General features: G+C 39.0%; 1 protein-coding gene across 2 annotated transcripts; it reads right to left on the bottom strand.

Moving 5' to 3' along the window:
* Positions 1 to 1650: 1650 nt before the first annotated feature.
* MCTS1 (MCTS1 re-initiation and release factor) lies at positions 1651 to 19888 on the bottom strand. 2 transcript variants are annotated; one of them, XR_006816835.1, is made up of 8 exons: positions 19644 to 19888; positions 18305 to 18457; positions 17657 to 17754; positions 12998 to 13131; positions 10819 to 10886; positions 9515 to 9804; positions 8324 to 8387; positions 1651 to 5378 (listed from the first exon to the last, which is right to left on the bottom strand). XR_006816835.1 is itself a non-coding variant. In XM_045994960.1 (6 exons), exons 1-6 carry the CDS (start codon positions 19652 to 19654, stop codon positions 9723 to 9725), a joined length of 546 nt encoding a protein of 181 aa, XP_045850916.1. In that variant the 5' UTR covers positions 19655 to 19888; the 3' UTR covers positions 8058 to 9722. The 2 variants fall into 2 exon arrangements, 1 of the variants encoding a protein (XP_045850916.1); XM_045994960.1 differs by lacking the exon at positions 1651 to 5378 and having other exon boundaries at positions 8058 to 9804.
* Between the last annotated feature and the right edge of the window lie 4800 nt (positions 19889 to 24688).

Genomic DNA, 24688 nt, shown 5'->3' with positions numbered 1-24688 from the left:
AAGGGAAGCAGGCTCTCCGCTGAGCAGAGAGCCCGATGTGGGACTCGATCCCAGGACCCTGAGATCATGACCTGAGCTGAAGGCAGCGGCTTAACCCACTGAGCCACCCAGGCGCCCTCTGTAATGCATTTAAACCCATCTACTGAGCTTTCTTAAAGCAGGCCACACCAGATTAGGAAAGTTACTGAAAGCACAGAGTCTAGTGATGATGTACCACTAATTTCCCCTTATTTGTTAAGAATATTGTGTTCCTTTTACTGCCAGCTGACTTGGAATGATGAGGGTCTTGAGTGGTTATGTGAAGGGCATTGTGTTTGTAGAAGTTCAGTGCTTTTTTGGCATACAAAGAAATTTAGAAATATTTGCCAACCTCCCCACAAAGGAGTCCCTTGAAGTTTCATTAAAGAATAATTAGTCAATAATTCTAGTATCAGGGAAAAAATATTTAAAAGACAATGGGGGAAATTACTTGTTTGGAAGGTATGAAATGATGGTATGTATCTGGGGTCTCTACCATAATTTTTTTTTCTTAAAGATGAATCCACTTCTAGGGCTCCTGGCTGGCTCCGTGGGAGGAGCATGAGACTTGATCTTGGGGTCGTTGAGCTTGAGCCCCACGTTGGGTGTGGAGATTACTTAAATTTTTTAAAAAAGACAAATCCAACTTTATTCGTATGGCACCTGTATACTGTAAATATTCCTTGAGTAAATTATCTGTGAGCTCAACACTAGGCCTGGTATTTCGTGGGAAGCAAACTCAATTCACACAGGGAGTCAAACAATCACTTCATGTAAGCTCTGCATGAGTGAAACAAGCTATCATTTATTATTAGAATATGGTGGTCCTTTTGCCTTAAAAGTCCTCAATTTGATAAATGCTACATATTTTAATCCACATAATTCTCATTTCCTTTGTTGTTTTCACTGATTCCATGCAAGAATGGCCACATTTGATGAGGCTATTGCTTTGGCAATTTGGCCAAAGCCTTAACAGGAAGAGCAGGACCTAAAAATAAGACTCAGATTTTCACTGGATGCATGGATGGATGGGAGTGATGGAATAAGGATGTCCTTAATGGGATGGGCTTGCATTTTTTAAAAAATGGAATGCTTTGATCTAGTGAGTGACTAAGAGCCACCCACATAGGTACTTGGAGTCTTGAATAAATGGGGAAGTTCTAATCGTCAAAACACCAGCCCCATATGATCTGAAGGGAAAAGGGAAAGGCTGGTCCTAGCTTGATGGAAGAGGGAATGCTGGCACTGGGAATCTTTTCCATGTTTACCACTCTAAGGCACTCGCCACTGGAGGGAAGCTTCAAGGACTACTGCCCATTCTCCACTCCAGTGCCGACCAACAGAAACAGGTGAGCCACATTGCTGTTTTAAATTTTCTAGCCGCATTAAAAAAGTAAAGGCACAGGTGTAATTACTTTTAGTATTTTATTTTACCCAGTATATCCAAAGTATTGTCACTTCAACATGTAATCAGCAGAAAAAAATTGATGATAGCTCACATTACTTTTTTATTGAAGTCTTTGAAATCCAGTATGTCTTTTAGAGTTACAGCACAGGTCTAGCCAGTTGCAGAAGTGTAAACCCCCACCCCCACCCCACCCCACCCCCACCCCCAAGGCTCATACACGAAATGGCAGAAAACTTGAAGTTCCTCCTGAAAGTCCTGTTTATTACTCTCGTTGTCTTGAATGCTATGTAAATTACAACCTGACTTTTAGATGGCCCCAGGCCATCTCCTCGCATGAGTTTAATCACTAGACCTTCCTTCTGAAAATTCAATCACTGGATCTGGAGCAATACAGAGATTAGACCCCTCAGCTTTTCTCTTTAGATTAAAACTGAACCAAACTGCTCCTGTCATTAATTTTAATATTTTAATACTCCTTTCCCCCATTTATCTTTTGGATATATCAATAGTCACAAAGCAGCTGCTAGCCCTGCCCTTGAACATTATACCCCATAATCTCTGCACTTACCGTATCCTTTTCTAAATGGCCTATCAGCCAAGGCTTCTAAATGGCATAAACTTTAAATGGTCACAAGTCGTCTGGCTTGTAGGTGACTAATAGAAAAAGTTCAGGCCTCAAGACTGGGTCTAATTTCAAAAGATTCTCTCCATATACCCCACTGATGAAGAGGGAAACGGGAAAACATTCCCTCAGAAGCACAAATAAGACCCGGTGCAAGCAGCCCATTCTCACCACATTCAAATCCTACTCCTATTTCCCACTGTGGAACAGAGGCTTGGCCAACTCAGACTCCCCTCCAATAACCCATAAATAAAGACGGCGAAACGACTGTGGGATGAGGTTAATTTTTTGAAATAGGAGGGGGGACTTTCTGCAAAACAGGGTTTGCAGTCAGGAAGAGCTAGGTCCAAATCTACCATTTATTAGTCATGTATCTTCAGGAAAGTTATATAACCCCTCAGGTGCCTTAGTTTCCTCATTTATAAAATGAGAATTAAAATTTACCTCATGGAATCATACTAAAGATGAAGCAAGATGCTGGAAGTAGAGCTTGTGCATACAGTAGGTGCTCAGGGAATGTTATTTCCCTTTCCTTAGCCACATGAACAAGTTCAACTAACACTTTACACAGCTAAATATGTATCAATCCCTTCTATTAAATAGCTAGATGGTAAAATAGTAAAATGTTGATGAGAATAACAGCTGGCATTGAATATTCAAGTTCATAAGGGAACTCCCTTAAGTTTTAAGATAACATCTGTACATTTAATCTGTGCCATGCAATAAAACAGCTCTTCCTCACACAGCTTTTTTATAAAGTAAATAGTTCTTTAGGAGAAGTTCAGAAGTTGCTTTTAAGAACGATTTAATCTAGAGCAAGTTCCCCTTTCACAGCAAATTAGACATTATTGAGCCCAAACTGCCCAAATCGGCATGGTTTCTATCTGCTCACACTTTAATCAAGATGTTTCTCTTTACACTGGCAAAAACCACAGCTTAAGTGAGACTTCTGCATCCCCAGTAAATGTATCTGGGCATTTGGTAGTTCAGAGAGAATTGGGCTTGACGACACCCAGAAACTCATGAGGCCATGTGCCTTCTCTCAGATTTCCACATTTGGGAGCTAGAAAGGGGAATTTCTTCGTAGACTTTTTGGAAGTATTTTACAAAATATAAAATTTGTACCTTATAAATCACAATATAAAATAAGTACAGTAAAAAAATAAATAAGTACAGTATAAGTGTCCAAATTTTTACTAGAATTTAGCCCCTACTCTTTTTAAAACAGAATAAAGCATTGCCAGTGAAAAGTATTTTCTAGTCTTATACTTTTTGAAAGCAATTAGGAGACATACTAACTTGATGGACTAGAGATACGGATTATCACACTAAATGAAACTGTTTCTACTCTATATTCGCATTTCAGGTTGAACTTTCTGAAATCTAAAATGCTTACATAAGCAACTTTTAGAAATATCTTAGTCAGGCAAAAGCCTAATTTTTCCTAATCCTGGATAAGACAACTCTCCAAGAAACCTGCCAGAGCCTACAGAGCAAAAAGGACTCTCCTCCCATCCTCCTCATCCTGTCCAATCTAGTCCAGATGTTTAAGTGAACAGTGAATTTTAACTTTACAAAATGAGTTCATCAGGATTAGACCTGATAAAAACAGAATTTAGACCAAGAAGTGCACACAATATCTTTCAGATCATGAGAAACTAAAATTTTTTGTTAAGACATCTCTATGCAGAAACAAGACATTTCAAGCCCTGCAGATAGGGAAGCAAAACTAGAAGACAGTGCACGGCTCCTTTTAAAAGTTGTCTCAGATTTAAGCAGTATCAATCCAACATGCTCTTTCATTAGAAAATCATCTCATTAGTTTGCAAATTTCCAAGCCTCAGGGTTTCATCATGCATTAGCATAGAAGGACAACCCCAGCATTTGGTGACAAAGACCGAGAGTGTCCCCTTTTGAAATAGAGTGGGAAGAATAAAAACAGATTGCCGGACCTCAAAAGTCTCTCCAATATGGCTTTCCCGGAGGCAAAAAGGGAACTGAATTTGATTTGTTTCCAAGGCATATGTTTGGAGAAATGGCACTTCCTCCAAGCAAGTGCTTACATGATTTATTGCTTATTAGAAGTCTTTTGCTCATACACTTGTGAAAATCAATAGAATTTACTTATTTCGCCAAAGAAGATTAAATGAAAGTTCATAGTTATCATTCACAATCATGTCCTGTGATAAAAAAAAAATTAAAATTAGAAGGAAAGAAAACTAACCTTTGCATCTTTTAAATTTAGAGAGTTATTTTCCCCTATGGTAGAGTTCTGGGAAAATTTGCAATGAACCTGAAGAGAGTGAATGATTATGCCCCAAAAGTCCCCTCTATTCACATACTGGCTGAAATTAAAGTACTTTAAAATTGAGAAATGGAACAAGAGCAATAAAAAATAGGATGTGGAAATCATAATTTGTTTTTAAATGAGATCTTAAAATGTGTAAGAAAACCTGTTCAATTAGAACCAAACAACAGTGAAGCATGTCATTCTCTGTAACAATTAGGGTATTAATTAGAAATTATTTCACTAATTGATTTTTACTGTCAAAGTGTTCAAGGATAAGATTTAGTGTCCTTTCATTTTTTCTACTCCAAGAGGCAAATACTAATAGTACTAAGGACTTTGGATGAATGGGATATTACTAGGAGAATTCCAATGAATCATCTCCTGTATGTTTTCCCATACATAAATTATATTCTCCAAGAGGCCCGCCTCTTAAGCAAACCAACCAACCAAGCAATCTGCCTGCCTAATAGTCTTCCAGATTAAAAACTGGTTCTCAATCACATTCATTCACTCCTGTTCTGACGGAGTTGTAGTCCTTTACAAGTACTTAATTAATTTTAATATAATATTAAACAAATTATAGTTCATTATATATAATCATTCTTTTACCTGTTATAAAAAGGGTAACGAAGTATACATACAAAATATAAAAACATACAATACAAAGTATACATTTACATGCATCAGTCTCCATGCTGACAGGCATGATTTCTTTAGGAACTATTACTGAGAGACTGGGATATTAAGAACAATTATATTTAATCTAATTTTTACTGCCATAATACAACCAATAACATTCTAAACGTAAGTGTTCTGAAGGGCTTTCCAAATATATTTTAATGGCCTAATTCTTACAGGTTATAACTTGAGTAAGTTTCTGATTGCTTGAGACCTCAGAAGTGATGGTTACTTTGACACAGGATGCATTTTCATTTTTTTCCTTTCATTATAAATCAGTTCTAGTGGCTACTCCTTTAGAAATTGGAACATTTTGAGTTTTATGAAGAGCCTTGAGAGATATATTCTCAAAATTAAGGAACCTAGATAAAAAAAGTTAAAATATTTACCACATTTTGTTTGGGTATACATTCATTTCATATTCCCATATATGATTGCTACATTATTAATATTCTCATGAATAAAAAGTATAATATTTATTGTAATGAAATACCTGTGCAAATTGAGTCATTTGCCATTCTTATATTTTTTGAAGTACTATGCTTAGAAATACTGTATCCTCAGTAGCTGATTTGTATCCAGAGGAGGAACTTGGCTGGATATAATCTTTTGACAAATGCCATATGACCTTCTGTTTGGGGACTATCAAATCCCTTGAATTGGAAATGTTCAAGACTACCCCTGGGATGAATCCAGCTGTCTGTTTTGGGTCCAGAACATTAAAAAAAAAAAAAGAAAAAAGAAAAGGAAAAATGCAGCTGCCAAGAGAACACCACCGAACCACTGTAATCTCCTAGAAGAGGGTTGATCGGGCCTTTCTATTACTGCACAATGGGATGACCATCTGAGTTGGAATGCTGAATCCTTGCAACTCCAAGACATCTGGATGTTCTTAACCTTCTTACATTGGATATAATCTAAGGAATATTTTTATATTTAGCTCATGTGTAATTTTGAAATTTTGGTGACTGAAATTGGAAAAGTATTAACTTCCCAGTAGCTTTATCAATTGGTATTGGGCTATCACCATTACCCAGATTTTTTTTTTTTTAAGATTTTATTTATTTATTTGACAGAGAGAGAGATCACAAGTAGGCAGACAGGCAGGCAGAGAGAGAGGAGGAAGCAGGCTCCCTGCGGAGCAGAGAGCCCGAAGCGAGGCTCGACCCCAGGACCCGGAGACCATGACCCGAGCTGAAGGCAGCGGCCCAATCCACTGAGCCACCCAGGATAGGAAACCCAGATTTTTTTAAATGTAAATTTACTCACTAGCCTGAAGCTCCTTAAGGGCAAAAGCCATTGTGTATTATTCATCTTTGTGCCATATCACCTAGAACCTGGCAGGTATTTAATAAATATTCGTTGGGGGCGCCTGGGTGGCTCAGTCAGTTAAGCGTCTGCCTTTGGCTCCAGTCATGATCCCGGGGTCCTGGGATGGAGTCCCGCATGGAGTCCCACATCGGGCTCCCTGCTCAGTGGGGAGCCTGCTTCTCCCTCTCGCTCTGCCTCTCCCCCTCGCTCTGCCTCTCCCCCTGCTTGTGTTTTGTCAACTAAACAAAATCTTTAAAAAATATATAAATGTTCATTGAGCTGAACTGACCTTAGCTGAGTATGTCAGATACACAGAAATGGCTAGATTGTAGGCTGGCTTGACACAAAGTTAATTTTGAAACTAAAAATGAACTGAAGACACATTGCCTGAGAGAAAACAGGCTCTCCCTGTATTCCTACTCTCAGGAATGTGGGTAGACTAGGTTCCCTTTAAGAGTAAGACCTCAAGAGGCTGAGATGCTAGTTTAACCTCTTTGAATTGGCTTTTCTGCATGACCTCATGTTGAGAAACTGACCAGGCTCCCCACGTAGAGTGATACCACTGATTAACACCATGACCTGAGGCCTCAGACCCAGGGGGAAGAAGAAAACATATATATTTAGTCCACATCACCAAGGCAACAGAGTCACTGTACCTCAGCATAGTAGGAAAAACAAGCACAGATGATGATGTTAAATATTTTTAAAGTGTTCCCTACACCCACTGTTAACAGTGGTGAGAAATAAGGATAAATTATTTCAGAAACCAGGCAATTAAAGGTTTTCATTTCTCTAATATGTGTGTGCTTTGTTTTTGATTGGTAACACTCCAGAGGCAATCTTGGTCGATTAACATTAACTTAGCACCAAAAATAGAAGTTCAAAGTTTGATTTTGACATCAGTGATTCAGATATTCTCTCTCTCTCTCTCTTTTTTTTAAGATTTTATTTATTTATTTGACAGAGAGAGAGATCACAAGTAGTCAGAGAGGCAGGCAGAGAGAGAGGAGGAAGCAGGCTCCCTGCGGAGCAGAGAGCCCAATGCGGGGCTCGATCCCAGGACCCTGAGATCATAACCTGAGCCGAAGGCAGCAGCTTAATCCACTGAGCCACCCAGGTGCCCCCAGATATTCTCTTTTTAAGAAAGTAAGGTGCCTCATCCCTCAAGTGGAGAGACATCTGAATTTGAAACCAGTAAGTCAGCATAAAATGAGACTGTTGAAGAAACCCACCCTGAAAGATGATTTATAAACTGTTTATATTTTTATCCATCAGGAATAAATAGTAAAATATAAAAACATACTCAGTAGTAGAATATAACTGTCATGACGAAGGAAAATATTCTACATCGAACTTAAAAATGATATAGGAAGTAAAATATCAGGATTCCTCCACAGACTAGGAAAGAAAGATTGTGGCAGACATAAGCATTCTAATTAATGATGAAGTAGGAAAAATTCTCTAAGCCTTATGCCAGCCCAGATGAAATATTCCCCCAAATTTCAACCTTCCTTTACTCTTATCCATGTACATCAAGAAACTTCTTGTTAAAAAAAAAACAAACTGGGGCACCTGGGTGGCTCAGTGGGTTAAAGCCTCTGCCTTCGGCTCAGGTCATGATCCCAGCGTCCTGGGATCGAGCCCCCCATCGGGCTCTCTGCTCAGTGGAGAGCCTGCTTCCCTTCCTCTATCTCTCTGCCTGCCTCTCTGCCTACTTGTGATCTCTCTCTGTCAAATAAGTAAATAAAGTATTAAAAAAAAATCTGTTAAAAAAAAACTTGTTTACTAATTGTGTACCCTAAGCAGGCGTACCGCTATGAACTAACACATTTACATTTTAACGTGGGAGTCCTTAAGTCCTACAAGTTTCATTAGTGGGAAACAGTTTCTCAGTCTGAGGGTCAGAGCCCGGATCAATAACCTTCACCTATGTTGTATCTTGGGGGCCAAGCTGCAACAGCCAAACGGCCTGTCTCTTTTTACTAACCACCCTCACCTTTCTCACCAACTTCTAACTGTAACACGGGTCATCACAGTCTTGTAAAATGGTCTGTATCCATCTGAAAAATAAAATCACATGTCATATGTTGGTAAACAACCAAATGAAAATTACTGAGACACTAGAACAGCAAGGTTATTGAGAAATACCTACTGTCATTATGTACATTCCCATTTAACTCTCATTTAATTCCCAAAACAGTTTACTGTTCTTATTGAAATAGGTCCATGACCTTCATAGAACACCTATGATAGGAGATACATGTTCTCTGGGGCATACAGTGGGGATGCAAATCTGAAAGTTCTGAGCATCTGTGTAGTATGAGTTTCCCCAGCTTTGGGACAGGGCACTAAATAAATTCAACCTGAATCTCATCAAGCCTATCTGTTTATGGGTTACACAGGGGGGCATAAAAACAAATTAAACTACTTTACAGTGATACAACTGACAAAATCCAGAACGCAGGAGAAAACTCTGTAAGACAAAACAACCAGATGTCTTCAATCATTAATTTAAAGGGGGAAAAGACAAAGGGAGAATTTCTAACGTAAGAGACTTAAATAACCACCAAATGCAATAAATGGACCTTGTCTATAGGACCAATTTGAAGCAAACAAATGGTTAAAAAATAAAAAAGCAATCAAGTTCACTTGTCACATATTTGAACCAGATATTTGATCATATTAAGAAACAGTTAAATTTTTTACGTGTGATAACGATAGTTTAGGTGTGATGATAGTTTTTTTTAAAACCACTTATTTTGTAAAGATACATATTAAAGTTCAGATAAAATGATATATCTGGGATTTGCTTCAAAATAATTGGGGAGTGGAGTGGGAAAGAGTAATGAGATACAGATGAAGTAAGATTTGACATGAATTGAAGCTGGGTGATGGATACAGAAAAGGTTCATTATGCTATTCCCCACATACTTTCATATATGTTTGAAATTTTCTATAATGAAAAGTTTAAAAACAACAAGCAAACAAACAAAAAACACACAAAAGAGAAAGGGCATTTCCAGGGAGTAATGGAAGAAAATTTCCAGTGTACTTTCCAGCCCCATCAAGTAGTCAGAGTCTCTGGGGGTCAGCCATACACTATCAAGTTCATTTACCAAGTCCTGCCCTTCATTTTACATCATTAGCCTAAGAAAGGACATCAAGTTGTCTGAGTTTGATTACTTACCAGATACCTCTTAATGTCCAAGTTTGCTACCCACTTTTAACTTGACTTTAAGACAAATTAAAATAATTTTTGAAGCTAACAGAATTTTAGCATCTGTTGAATTTATTCAGCATAACCACAGAGGTATTGTCTTCATGCTGTCACACACAGACACAAACACAGATACAGCACAATATCTGTATTTAGCCAAGTACATTCCTTCCGAGGCTCATTTATATGTCTTCATATGCCACAGCCCATCATTTAAATAATGGAGATTTTCAATGCCAATTCCTTTGTTGACTTTCTCACTGTAGAAGGAAAAAAGCATATAAACATATTGTTATGAATTTTTATAGGCTTACTTATGGTAAATATAATTCAAAATGCATTGCTATTTTGCAATTATTGAGCCACGTGTAGGGAATTTACTTATATTACATTAACATTATTGACTACATTAAACTACATCACTCTGCTGCAGTTCCTGTCTTAAAGTGATTCCACTGATCTAACTAGTTGGTCCATAGAAACAAAGTAATGATGTCACCATACCAGGAGAACATCAAAGTGTTATACTTAACCGTGAAACAAAATTAATAGGAATAATTTGGTCATCAAATGAGTTCCAAAGTTTTTCAGTATATTGACTATATTTTGGTAATATATCATTAATATTTCCTTAATATTTTATACCACCAGGTCTAAAGAGAAGATAAACACGGTGTAGTACTGAACTATGTCACTGGTTTAAAAATTAACAGTGGGGTGCCTGGATGGCTCAGTCAGTTAAGTGGCAGACTCTTGATTTTGGCTCAGGTAATGATCTCAGGGTCCTGGGACTGAGCCCCACGTCGGGCTCGGTGCTCAGTGGGAAGTCTGCTCAAGGATTCTCTCTCTCCCTCTCTCTCTGTCCCTCCCCTTACTCCTTCTCTCTTTATCTCTCTCTCAAAATAAATAAATAAATAAATATTTTTAAATTAAAAAATAAAAGAAACTAATAGCAAAACATCTTTCCTCCCACCCAAAATGAACACTAAATAAGATGTTCCTAAAATACCACATACATACATACATACATACATACAAAACAGCTGTGTTCGCACACAGTTCTTGTCTGAGTGCACAAGAAAGAATGCAATCTGGGAGAGAAAATGGGTTTCAATGGCTTCCTAAGTGTTAGGAAAAATCAGAAATGAGGCTTCTGTGCTTAAATATTTGTAAGATGTGGTATGAATGAGAGCAAATTTCACCTGTAATTCTGATGCTTCCTGAGTAGGCTACCCATATCTCAAAAGCTTGGGGGAGACTAACATGAGACTTACATATCTTCTGCAGACATCTTCATGACTCCAACACACAGAGCATGCTGTTTTCCTTCTGCCATGATTGCCTGAAAACACACAGCTAAGAAAACTATTTATCTATCAAAATGCCTTAGAGAGGGGGTGTCAAACAATGATCACATTACTAGTAAAAGTCACTTTGAACCCATCTTGGATCCTCACCCAGACCATCAACACTCCTTGAGGACAGAGACCTAGCAGGGTCTGTAGGCTCATTGTAAATATTCAATAAACGATAAATGAATGAATCTAATTATCATTCTTGGTTGTTAAGTTAAATGCTAATACTATAACTCAATGCCAACAACACCAAAATTAAGTCATGCAAAAAAGGAGATAAAAATTCTTGCATGTAAGTATTAAAAACTGTGAAATAAATATGAATTTTTCTAATGTTTTAATCTCTGAATGATGGTTTTATGTAATAGACACATTAAAATAATAATTATATCTCCAATCTATCTTTAAGAACTCAGTGTTTCAACCTTTCTAGAACAACCAAAATGTTCTTGGTTATCATTTGAAGCATTTAGAATGTTAAACATGGTGGGGCGCATGGGTGGCTTGGTCAGTTAAGTATCTGCCTTCAGCTCAGGTCATGATCCTGGTTGTCCTGAGATCAAACTCCACAGGGGGCTCTCTGCTCAGTGCAGAATCTGCTTCTCCCTCTCCCTCTGCCTCTACCCCCGCCTGTGCCCTCTCATGCACGCTATCTCTCTCTCTCTCAAATAAAATCTTAAAAAACAAATAAAATGTTAAACACTGCAGTACATATTCTACAAGGTAAATGTTCAAGGGTACACAGTATCTCTCTGTACTAGTTTTGTAACTAAAAGTCTAAAATTATTTCAATATAAAAATTGTTTAAAAAGCAAAGGCTTTTAAAATTTTCCATTTAAGGGAAACTCCAGAACTACTAATCTACCACACTTAGAAAAATCATAAACATAAAAAACAAATCCTGTCCTCACAGAATACCATTCTCCATTTTCTCCACCTCACTTTCAGTTCATACATTCATTTGACATTCCAAAAATATTTGAGCACCTATTATGTGGCCAGTATCTATGTCAATATAAGCTGTTCCTAAGATATAAACATACACTTTATACTACCCCTTAAATATAATTGCCACAACAGAGGATACTGTCCTTTCGAGTACAGGACACACTCTTAAACCCACTCCAACAGCCTTCCCACTCCACAACGATTTCCCTATGCCTACCAAGTATTTTCTCAACCTGAAACAAATGGCCACTTTATCTATGACAAGACATCCTCCTGTCCAGATAGCTGACAAAAACCTAGTTAATCTAGAATATAGCTAACCACCGCTGTAGAAATGAAAATAAATGCACAATTATTCAGCCATATCATTGAGTTTTAAGGACTACCTGAAATGTAAACATTTCTTTTTGAGGAAGTATGTTCTGAGGTCCAGTCAACTTAAAAATGAACTTTAAAATGAAAGTTGGGAATTGTCCATATTTCCCACTGCCCACTTCTAACACCCTACCTGATACTTAAGCTCTTTTCCCTTTTGAGTGCTTTTACTGCAGTGTATATGGATAAGCCAACAGTAAAAATAGCAAGCCGATGTCCAAAGAAGTGATCTAATCATATCATACATATCCTCTCCATTAGTAATCAAGTTTTATTATTATTTTCTTTAAAAATTTTATTTATTTGAGAGAGAGAGAGTGAGCAAGAGAGAAAGCACAAGCCAGGTTGTGGGGGGCAGGGCAGGGGAGGTGGAAGCAGAGGGAGAAGCAGACTCCCCGCTGAGCAGGGAGCCCCATGCAGGGCTTGATCCAGGGATCGTGACCTGAGCCAAACGCAGATGCTTAACCAACCGAGCCACCCAGGTGCCCCCATAATCAAATTTTATACTGTGTCCGGAGTCTGATAACACTGGGCTGCAATGCAGCTGGGACTCTTTTATTACTTGTTTCCATTTAACTTCTAAGATGGGACATAATTTAGTCTCAAGATATTATTTCCCACATCTTGAAATGTAACCAGAAAGGATGAGATAACAGTAACAATAACCTCAACCTCCAAAAAGTACATCTAATCTTCTCTTGGACAAAAGATCTTTCAGTAATGACAAAAATACTGTGAATACATTTTTTCAGCAGTTACAGCCTGGGAAGGATACAACAATTGTATCTACTACAGCAGGGTAAAGTTTAGCTCCAGGAGAAGTTAAGCCTGGACACATGATATTTGCTCCACTGAGTACAAATTTGATGGCTCCTTTATCAACTTGCTGGTGTGGCAGGATAAAAGGATCTAGAAGAAAAGAAATACATTACATAAATTAATGAGGCTAATGACTGAATAGAAAAAGGCCAAGGACATGAACAAATAGTTCCCCCAAATTACAGTATTCTGACAGATGCAAAATAAAACTAAAGCACCATCCTTCACTTATCAAATTGGTAAATATTTTTTAAAGATTTAATTTCTTTCTCAGAGAGAGAGAGAGGCTGAGCACAAGCAGGGGGAGCAGCAGGCAGAGGGAGAAGCAGGCTCCCTTCTGAGCAAGGAGCTCGATGTGTAACTCGAATGTAGGACCCTGGGATCATGGCCTGAGCCAAAGGCAGCCACTTAACCAACTGAGCCACCCAGGTGTCCCCACATTGGTAAATATTTTTAACAAAAGTAATCCCCAGTGCTAGCAAGAGTGTAGGAAAACTAGCATTCTTATATATTGCTAGAAGGCTTATAATTGGATACAATCTTTCTTTAGGACTACTTGGCAACATGTATCAACAGCCTTGAAAAGGTTGAAACTCTTTGACTCAGTAATTCTATTTCTAAGACTTTATCCTAAGAAAAAAATTAGAGAGGGCCGCCTGGGTGGCTCAGGTGTTAAGAATCTGCCTTCAGCTCAGATCATGATCCCAGAGTCCTGGGATCAAGGCCCACGTTGGGCTCCCTGCTTAGTGGGAAGCCTGCTTCTCCCTCTCCCTCTGCCTGCTGCTCTGCCTACTTGTGCTCTCTCTCTCTCTCTCTGTCAAATAAATAAATAAAATCTTTGAAAAAAAAAAAACACCGGGACACCTGGGTGGCTCAGTGGGTTAAGCCGCTGCCTTCAGCTCAAGTCATGATCTCAGGGTCCTGGGATCGAGTCCTGCATCGGGCTCTCTGCTCAGCAGCAAGCCTGCTTCCCTCTCTCTCTCTCTGCCTGCCTCTCTGTCTACTTGTGATCTCTCTCTGTCAAATAAATAAAATCTAAAAAAAAAAAAAACCACCAAAGAGATCAGTGGGTGTGGGGGTTGAGGGGAAGGGGAGGGGAGGGGAAGGAGCAAGGGACAAAGAGGCAGAGCAGAGGTTTTTAGGGCAGTGAAACTATTTTACGATACTATGATAGTACATAGTGATACTGTAACATTGGATACACAACATTATGCATTTGGCCAAACCACAGAATGTACAATGCAAAGAATGAAGCCTAATATAAACTATGGCCTTTGGTTAATAATAATGTAAGAACATTGGTTCATCAATAGTAACAAATGCAGTACATCAATATAAGATGTATAAGATGTTAATAACAAGGGAAGGAGGGTAGGAAGTATATGGGAACTCTGTACTTTCTGCTCCATTTTTCTATAAACCTGCAACTGTCCTAAAAAAAGAAACTCTATTAATTAAAAACTATTTAACAGAGTGCACAACTTCAAAAGGAAAAAATATATACATTTATACATACACCCAACATAGCAAATAGGGGTACCTGGGTGGCTCAGTCAGTTAACCTTCTGCCTTCAACTCAGGTCATGATCCCAGGGTCATGGGATCAAGCCCCAAATTGCGCTCTCTGCTCAGTGGAGAGTCTGCTTCTCCCTCTGCCCCTCCCCCTGTTTGTTTTCCCTCTCTCTCAAATAAATTTTTAAAAAAAGAAATACACTGATATACTAGCTATGGTTATCTCCAGGTCGTGGAAATACAGGTGATTTCATTTCTCTATTTTCCAACTCTCTATGAACATGAATTCCTTTTGTAATCTCAAAAAACTTATTTTTGTGCGTGTATGTGTGTCTACTAATAGTTCATAATCTAAGAGGTAAGGGCTTCCTGAAGGATTCGAAACTTTTTAGACCTCTAGGGGCTTTCTAGAAATAATAACTGGTAAAATTTATTCACTTTAAAAAAATATTTTATTTATTCATTTAACAGAGAGAGAGAGAGAGAGATCACAAGTAGGCAGAGAGAAAGGCAGAGAGAGAGGGGGAAGCAGGCTCCCTGCTGAACAAAGAGCCCGATGCAGGGCTCGTTCCCAGGACCCTGAGACCATGACCTGAGCCGAAGGCAGAGGCTTAACCCACTGAGCCACCCAGGTGCCCCTATTTGCTATGTTAGGTGCCCCTAAAATTTATTCACTCTAACGCCCTACCACTAGCCCTCCTACTAGTTAGAGAACAAGTAAGTCTTCTTCCTACCGAGACCATATATTAAACATGGCTCCAAATTTAAACATCTTATTTTAAAAAAGGAACCTGAATGAATGCATTTATACATAATTTGCTTTCTAGTTCTCCATCCTCATTAATACCTGCCCTTTAATAATATGATGATGATGATCCTGATCACGATAAGGACAATAATACACAGTAGTAGTGGACATTTTTTGCACAATTACTACATCACTACAGTGGCTATCTTATATTGAGCCATTACTGTGTTCCAAGCATTGTGTTAGATGCATTATACGCACAGTCTCGTTTAATCCTCACAACCCTGGGAGATAATACAATATATCCTTTTTCTTGAAGATTTTATTTATTTATTTGAGAGAGGGAGAGAGAGAGAAAATGCAAGTGCACACAGGGGAGGAGGAGGAGAAGGAGAAGGAAAGGGAGAGGATTCCAAGGAGACTCAGTGCTGAACATGGAGACTGATGCAGAGACAATATATCCATTTTAAAGATAAGGCAATAGGGATGCCTGGGTGGCTCAGTGGGTTAAGTGTCTGCCTTCAGCTCAGGTTGTGATCTCAGGGTCCTGGGATCTAGTCCCAGGCTCCTTGCTCCTCGGGGAGCCTGCTTCTCCCTCTGCCTGCTGCTACCCTCTGCTTGTGCACTCTCTCTCTCTCATCTTCTGACAAATAAATAAATAAAATCTTAAAAAAAATAAGGATAAGGCAATAAAGCTTAAGCAAGTTAAGTGACTTGACCTGTTTAAATGGCTTGGCAAAAATGACATGCACTGGGAATTGAACCCAGTGTTCCTAACTCCAAGTATGCTTTTAACCACCATATTACTGTGCTTCTTGCAAATCAATAACTTTAGGATGTCCTAAAAGGTTGGTTCCTAGCAAAATATCATTAAATAGGGACATTTCTCTCTTCCAACTTATTATGCAAAGTCTTAGCATGGAGGAAAACCATAAGAATAGTTCAATGAACACTTGGACACCATCCACATAGATTGAAAAACTGTTCATTAACCCTTTGATCTACTTGCTTTATCTCTTTCTATTTCTACACACGCATTTTGTCCTCCACCATTTGAAATTTCAGACATAATGCTTCACCATAAGTACATATCACCTAAAAATAAACTCATTCTCCTAAACAACCACAATATTATCATACCTACAAATTTAACACTAGTTGTACAATATCATCTTTAGCCAAACCATGTTGAAATTTTGCCCCAAGAGTCTAAGAAAGTGTTTTATATCTTTTGAGGCAGGGGAGGAGGGCTTGAATTTTGTTTTTCAAACCAGGATCCAATCTAGATTCATGCAAGACATTTGAGCATCTTGTCTTTGTCCTCTTTTAGTTAAAAAGGAATGAATGTCATCAAAATGTCCTAATGTCACCAACATATTTTCATTTTAAACTTTTCCCATTGCATCAGGACTCAGTTTCTCTCCATTGTACTTTTTTAATCTGAGGAAATCAATACTTAATCAAGTAACTGTAAATAATCCTTTCTAAATGATAAAATGCTTCACCTCTTTTAAGACTCGCCTTACTGCTCCAGACCTCTGTTCTACCAGATAACTCAAAATTGATCTTGTCTTACCAAAAACCAAACTCATTAAGTTACCACTACCATCTACAGAGCCCTCCAGTTGCTCCCTTCCTTTCTGCCTCTTGGCTGGAATGCCAGAAATATACTGGTTTAAAAAGCAGAAATTTTGACTTCACAGTCGAAAACTTCTTGTGCATGAGGATTGTATCTCCTTTGGATTTTCTTTTGTAATGTACTCAGTCTAATAATAATGTAGGTATGTAAGAAGTATTATTTCATACCACCTGAGCTTGGCACTCAACTAACAGTAACTGGGACTTCCACAATTAGTCAATCCTTTCCTTTATAAAGAGTTATCTCTACAAGGCAAATCTAGATACAAATTTAAAAGAAGGAAGTGCTCATAGCACTTATCGCAGTTTGTGAATATATATGTATTTATTGAATGTATACATGTATACATGTGTACATGTATGTATATGTAATTATCTAATTGTTATCTATTCTTCCAACTAGACTGTTAGCTTCATAGGGACAGGAACAATGTCTGCCTTTGCTTCCCATCATATTCTCAAGTAGCTAGCTCAGAGCCTGACACGTGGTAAGTTCCATAAATATTTGCTGAATGAATGAATGTTCTTTCTTGGCCTTTCTGGAATGCCTAATGAGAAAATTTTCATTTTTTAAGATTTACCACAAGATGGGGATTCATTTTAGTTTTATATCCCTTATCACCTAGTATTAATAAATAAGTTAACTTCCAGAAGTCACTTTCAACTCCTTTTATAGCTTTCCATGTCCCCAAATACATATTTTCTAACAAGACTTACATTTGTGAAGTAACCTTAGGGTTGGATAAAAAGGTCCTTCTCTTTGTCTAAAAAATAGTAATTCTCCATTTACTGTAAGGATTTCTATATGTTCATGGCTGTAAGACAAATGTCACAAAGTACCAAGTTAGGTATTTTCTTTCTAAAATGAATATGCCAAACATACTTTAGATAACAAAAAATATGAAACACACATCTACAAAGATACAGCAACCTCTTTTATATTTCATTAAATATCCAGGCAAAAAAACCCCACTGTTTAAATTGTTTCACCTACCATAAGAGCCAGTAGAGGGAAAAAAAGAAAAATATGACCTACTACAATTTCATTTCACATCTTATTATTTTAATTTCATCATTAGGTAATTCAATAAAACAAATATCTACAGTACAAACTGAAATAAATTCAAGTCTGAATAAAAAACACTTAACTCTAATAAAACAATCAGTACACAAAGCTACATTTTTCAGGAACAGAGAGAAACACTTGAAAATACAAATACTGATGTTTTAGTTATTCTATTTATCTACTTCTATAATTAATCTACCAATGGTTAATGTGAAAATAATTCCATTTATTATGAGTGCAATCTAATCATACAATATTCAGCTACTCTGCGCTTTATAGAGAGAAAAATAAAGACTTACCATCGCACTATTTTGACAGGATCTTTCTTAGGCATGATTTGATTAAGCCATGGTTCAATACCTGGAAATTGTTCTATCAACTGATTCTTAATACCCTTTATAACTGAGGTTTTCAACTGGATGCAGTTGGACACATTTTCTTTTTCATCAAATCTGTCAAATGATTTTTGCAAGAAAAAGGCATTTTCAAGCAGACGTATCAAAATAGCTAAAGATATTGTTTTAATTAGTCATCTATTCCCAAGTAAGTATTTAGATGTCTAAAATAATTATGAAATAAATTGTTTTTAAAAATATCATTTCCCTTGAATTCTGTCCAGCACAAAACCAGTGTCTTAATACAATATTAAACTGTCATGGATACACAGTGGGGGGGGGGCGGTGGAGGTGGAGGGGAGGATAGGAGGCATATTTCACATCCTAATCTGTAATCAGCTACACAAATGCCTTTCCTGGAAAACCCTTCTCAGTTCTACCCAGGAAGAAACACATCCCCACCTATAACAAATCCTGTGTGAAAAAACAAAAGTAAAACAAAACAAAACAACCCTCAGGCGCTGAAACACAAAAGACCAATCCAAATATAACACAGAAAACTGGCCCCTGCTAGGCTATGCAATCTGCAGAGGTTTGTTTTTGTTTTTGTTTTTAAGTGATGATGAGGATGATTTCTAAGATCCCTATTTATTTTTGTTCAAAATGTCATGCACAAAACCCACCTTCCTTTGCCCATGTTCCCCCTTTGCTTTTTGTGTCTACCAAGTCTGGAAGAAAAACCCACTAGGTAGGTTCCCAAAGAATTTTTGTCTTCCTTACACTGAATTGCCTATGGGGCAATCACGCTATTTTCAAGACAAGGTTAATCTGGCAGCTAGGCAATAGACATGACAGGCCGCTTGCTTCCTGTCACCCAGACTCCTTCCCTCTCATGACCCAGGAAGTCAAGCCTTCCCTTATTCAGTTCATAACTAATAAACATATGGCAGTGAGTGCAGGGCTCTCCTCTGAGCTAAAGAGGATATACCCTTAAATCACAGTGCAAGGATGTGATTGGTAGAACCTAGGAACAGGAATAGGATTGGGAGAGGGGGCAAAAGAGAAGGAAGGCTAAGGAAAAAGAAAATGAGGGTGGGAGGATCAAAACTCGACTGAAGATTAGGGATGGAAAGGTTACAGTGTTGCAAGTTGCGAGTGAGAGCCTAGTAGTACAGGAGACCTTGGGGAATAAGGATGGCAGGGGTGGGGGAGAGAGAAAGAGATTCTTTGCTCTCGCCCTCTTCCCCACCCCCACCCCCACTCCCTTTGTGAGCAGCCGATGGAGTCCACAGCATGTCCTTACTTCTTGAACATGATCCAAGGTGAAGGGGGCGACGATAGGGAAGGGCCCGGAATGGGAAAAGAGAATTGAATTAGCAAGGGTCCAGCAGATCCTCGTTACACGAGGAAGGCCGGCACTGACAGTCGGAGCTATTGTCGTTATCCGGAAAGGGAGACAGCCAGCCGCACTTTACGGTTCTCAATGAAATTTGACTACTTCCGCTCCTCTGAACACGTCGGCGCTTTTGCCGGCCCTTTTTGGGCTACAGATTACCCTCCCGAGAGGAGAGCTGGAAGGGCGGGACTACAGAAGGAAGAAGAGATAGAGCAATCATTCTAGCTGCAGGAGGAGGAGAATGAAGGGGGTGGGGTAATCAATCAAGGCAGCATTTATGGCAGTTGCGTCAGTTACGGGCTCCTCAAAGGGCCAAGATTATTCCGTGTTTGGTTGCTACCTGCTTATCCACCTAAGCAATTTTTTTTTTTCAAAATTTTTTTGACAGACAGATCACGAGTAGGCAGAGAGACAGGCAGAGAGAGAGAGGAAGCAGGCTCCCCACTGAGCAGAGAGCCCGATGCGGGGCTCGATTCCAGGACCCTGGGATCATGACCTGAGCTGAAGGCAGAGGCTTAACCCACTGAGCCACCCAGGTGCCCCCCACCTAAGCAATTTTTTAGTGGGAACGTTTCTGTTCCCTGAGACACTCGAATGGATCGGTGCTTACCAAACACCGTGAACCCAGGAAAACCTCATGGCATCTTGTTAATGTATTCGTGGGTTTGACCACGTTTAGCAAGCAATAATACAGGATATCCAGTTAACTTTGAATTTCAGATACACAATGAATGTATATATTTTTAGTATGTCTACACCTCATGCAATATTTGGGACATACTTATATTTTTAAAATTCCCTTGTTTTCTGAATGTAATTAGGCGTCTGGTATTTTAATCTGATAATCACATTCACCGGCCACAGTGAGGTGCCCCCATAGAATTATTCACTAGGTTGCTGTCCCCTGACTCAACATACCTACAAGTTGGGCTATAACTCAAGGGAGCTAATTTCCCTGACGATAGAATGCCCTCTAGGCAAGCTATACAAGACTAATCTGGCTGAAGAGGTAACAGTCAAAGAAACACGTTTTATTAGTTAATATTAAAAAGAGCGAATCCAAAGTTTTGATCAGCCAAGAAACCTAACTAAACAGGCACCACCCAGGCGGTTGAGTGGATGAGTACTCATCTACAAAACAAATACACCAGTCTCTCCGGAGAGCAAATACTCTATATTGGGGAGATGGGTGTTTGGAGCAATCATAATAAACGCTTTTATGTATTTGAATTGTACAACAAACTCACCTTGCCTTGATTCTATGGCAGGGACACTCTTCTGATTATAATTTGGTTTCCCATAAAGATCTCCCTGACAAGAATTTGCCATTTTTTAAAATTCTATTTATTTATCTGAGAGAGAGAGAGAAAAAAAATGAGCAGGAGAGGCGCAGAGAGAGAAGTAGTCTCCCATCTGAGCAGGGAGCCTGAGGAAAGGCTCCATCCCAGGACCCCGAGATCATGTTTAACTGCTGAGCCACCCAAGTGCCCCGAATTTGCCATTTTCAATTCAAATCCTCATGAACAATTGTTTGTCTTTGTAAATTAATAAATTGTCATTCTGGTTTATACCTGTCTCTTGTGAATGTCCTTAGCATGAATCTACATCAGCTCTGTAACATTTAGAATTTTGAATTTATGAACATACAAAACTGAAGCCCAGACCCCGAGCTGTGGTTGGTGGTGCTACGCTGTCAGGCTTCTTGCCAAACAGCTTTCCTCTCCTGGCACATCACCCTGGGAGCCTGCCATGTAACAATAAATACAGTATAACAACAATAAACAGTCATTAAGTGGCTTGAGATGAATGGAAAAAAGAACCCATTGAATCTATACATGTTAACAGCATAGTAGTAACTATATATTCCACTAGTAAATAAAATTTAACTTGATAGACCCCAGAATTAAGAATACCTAGATGGACTTTCTACTTTCTTGAAACTGTTTGAGAAAAGTAATAATTCAAAAGTCGAATATTTGCAGTGCTAGAAATAATAACTGACTTTTAATTCTACAAAATCATGCATACTCTATCCAAATTATGACAAGTCTCATATGCATGGGACTAGATATATAGCAACATGTACATATATAGTTTAATCTACTTTCAAACACTCTGATGATCATAGAAACTGAATCTGAATTATGACAAATGCCAAGTTAGGTCATCAGTATTAATGAGGTATTTAGTTTTGTATGTGTACATGAATACCTTCATTCATAACCCACCTACACAAATACATAAGCAGGCCCTGATTTTCACTGCAATGTGTTTCTGCTTTTATATTGTAAAGGTATCATCATAAAGTGGATTTTTTCCCCCAAGGTTAATTGGGGCTTTGCTTCTGACAAAGGACTCATCTTCAAGTAAATCACTGCTATAACAAACCATATATCATAAAGGAAGAAATACCCCAAACTAAACCTCTTCAAAACTTAAAATATTGAAAAAAAATTAAAATAGTGGTGGCACCTGGATGGTACAGTTGGTTGAGCAACTGACTCTTGGTTTGCACCCAGGTCCTGATCTCCGGGTCATGGGTTAAGCCCCATGTTGGGCGTGGAGCCTTTTTTTTTTAATTATTATTTTATTTTTTCAGTGTTCCCGGATTCATTGTTTGTGCACCACACCCAGTGCTCCATGCAATACGTGCCCTTCTTTTTTTTATTTTTATTTATTTTTTAAATTTCTTTTCAGTGCTCCAGAATTCATTGTTTATGTACCACACCCAGTGCTGGGCATGGAGCCTTCTTGAGGATTCTCTCTCCCTCTGCCCCTCCCACTCGTGCACTCCCTCTCTCAATCTCTCTCAAATAAATAAATAAATCTTTTTAAAAATTAAAATTAAAATAATGGCGTGCCCGGGTGGCTCAGTTGGTTGAGCATCTGCCTTCGGCTCAGGTCGTGATCCCAGGGTCCTGGGATCCACCAGCCCAGTGTGGGGCTCCCTGCTCAGCAGGGAGCATGCTTCCCCCTGTCCTACTTCCCCTCCCCCCCAGTTGTGCTCTCTCTCTCTCTCTCTTTCAAATAAATAAATGAAATATTTTAAAAAATTAAAATAATGAACTTCATTTATTCATGTTTTAAACATACATGCTCTCTGTACTGTAATTTGTGCATAAATGTTCTGTGCAACCTAGAAGGTTCTTTAGTGCACATACAGCATGGAACACAGAAAACCCAAGTCTATCATATATTTTACTAAAATAAATAACCTAGCTATAATAAACATTAAATGTTCAACAATGCTATTTGCTTCCTAAAACTTTTGAAAGGATTTTTTAGGGTCATCTTGACACAGGCTCTAAAATGCTGCCCAGGGAAATTTGCAGAAAGACTGCCTTTTCTTCTCCATAAGCTTCCGAGAGCAATAAGTGTGGCACCAAAACCCTTGAGCACCCAGTACAGAGAGGTTTCTTTAGGAGCTAGGCCACAGCTCTGAACACTGGAGGAACTGCTTTCACTGCAAGAAAGAATTGGGCCACTGCCAGACCCCTGCTGGGCCTCACATCTCTCAGAATCTACGGCCTGTGATGTCTTACATTAAGGTCAATTCTCCCACAAATTGCCTCTCGGCCTTACACCTTAGAACCCTGTGCAGCCCGGCTTTCATCCCCACAAGGGCAAGGCATACCTAAGAATCACACCACTACCCCCACCACCAATCCCTCTGCAGAGCATAGCTGAGAAAATGCGCTGGGCCCGGCCATTGCCTGAATCCTTCCATACGGAGCAATATAAAGAACACCAACAAAACAGCAGCTCCTGCCTCTGGAGCCAAATACAGCTAAATTTGGGGAGAGCTCAAAGCTTCCCATTCATCTGAGGACTGTAAGGACTAACCACCCTGCCAAACTTGGGACAAGTTGAACTCACTAACCATGCTCATTCACATCCTTGTTTTTCTTTTTCACAGCCCAGTATGTGAGTGCCCAGTTCAACTTATTTGTTCTGTGACCTTGGGCAAGTGACTTGAATTCTGTGCCTGTCTTCTCATCTATACAATAAAGGCTCTGCTTTATGAGGGTGCTACAAGGATTAAATGAGTTAATGCATGCAAAGCATTGTTACTTTTTTTTTTTAAGTAAGCTCTACCACCAGTATGTTTCTTGAACTCATGACCCTGAGATCAAGAGTCCCATATTCTACCAACTAAGCCAGCCAGGTGTCCCTATTATTGTCACTACTAAATTACCGTATTGTTATTGTTTTCCCAATATCCCTCTGGGCTTCTTCTCCCCACCCCCCCACCCCCCCACCCCCACCCCCCGCCTGACCTGTCATTTCTACCTTAACTTCCAAGTGCTTCTGCTGTGGCTTCTAGAACACCACTCTATGATTAACAAACTCTCCTACCATCCTCCAACTCATCCCTGAATATTCATGGCTTTCCCGTGAGAATGGAGCTTCCCCTGCAGACCTTTCAACTGAAAGTGATTTATACCGATACATGCATATACTACCCAGTCAGGAGGTGAGGCGGGCATCCTCTTCCAGCCCCATCACAACTTCCAGATAATTCTTCCTTCACCCTCAGGTGAAAAACCTCAATTCTTCCTCTAAGTTTCATACCATTTGGTTACACCTCAACACCTTTTCTCATTCACTGAAGGTCCTGGCATCTGGTTCACAGCCTGTCCAGTCCCCACTCCACCCCCATAAAGCATTGTTTACAAAAAGAAAAAAAAACCCTCCAAGATATATTTCACCCATAAAGTGAAAAAAGCAAAAGTAAAACTGCATGCATTGTATGGTCCTACCCGTGTTCTTTAAAAGCGCATCTGTACAATGTATATGTAAATACACCAAAAAATTTCTGGAAGAATACACAAAAAACTATCACTAGTTATTAAAGTACTGGCAATGGCAGGGAGCTGGAGCCAAATGCCCTGGTCTCAGGCTTTGGGAACTCTTTGAGTTCCCCAAAGTTAGGGGTTCAGAGGGAACAGGGG

The sequence above is a fragment of the Meles meles genome, chromosome X, assembly GCF_922984935.1.
Source record: "Meles meles chromosome X, mMelMel3.1 paternal haplotype, whole genome shotgun sequence".
NCBI classification, from domain to species: Eukaryota; Metazoa; Chordata; class Mammalia; order Carnivora; family Mustelidae; genus Meles; species Meles meles.
This window is presented reverse-complemented; position numbering and strand designations above follow the sequence as displayed.

Bases quoted from the DNA above. Each gene is read 5' to 3' on its own strand.
- MCTS1 (XM_045994960.1), bottom strand. The intron at 13,132-17,656 runs GTAAGTCTTGTT...CTTTTCTTCTAG, and splicing joins CCTAAGGTTACTTCACAAAT to ATCCTTTTATCCTGCCACAC. The intron at 9,805-10,818 runs GTAAGTCTCATG...TTCCTTCTACAG, and splicing joins AAGATGTCTGCAGAAGATAT to TGAGAAAGTCAACAAAGGAA.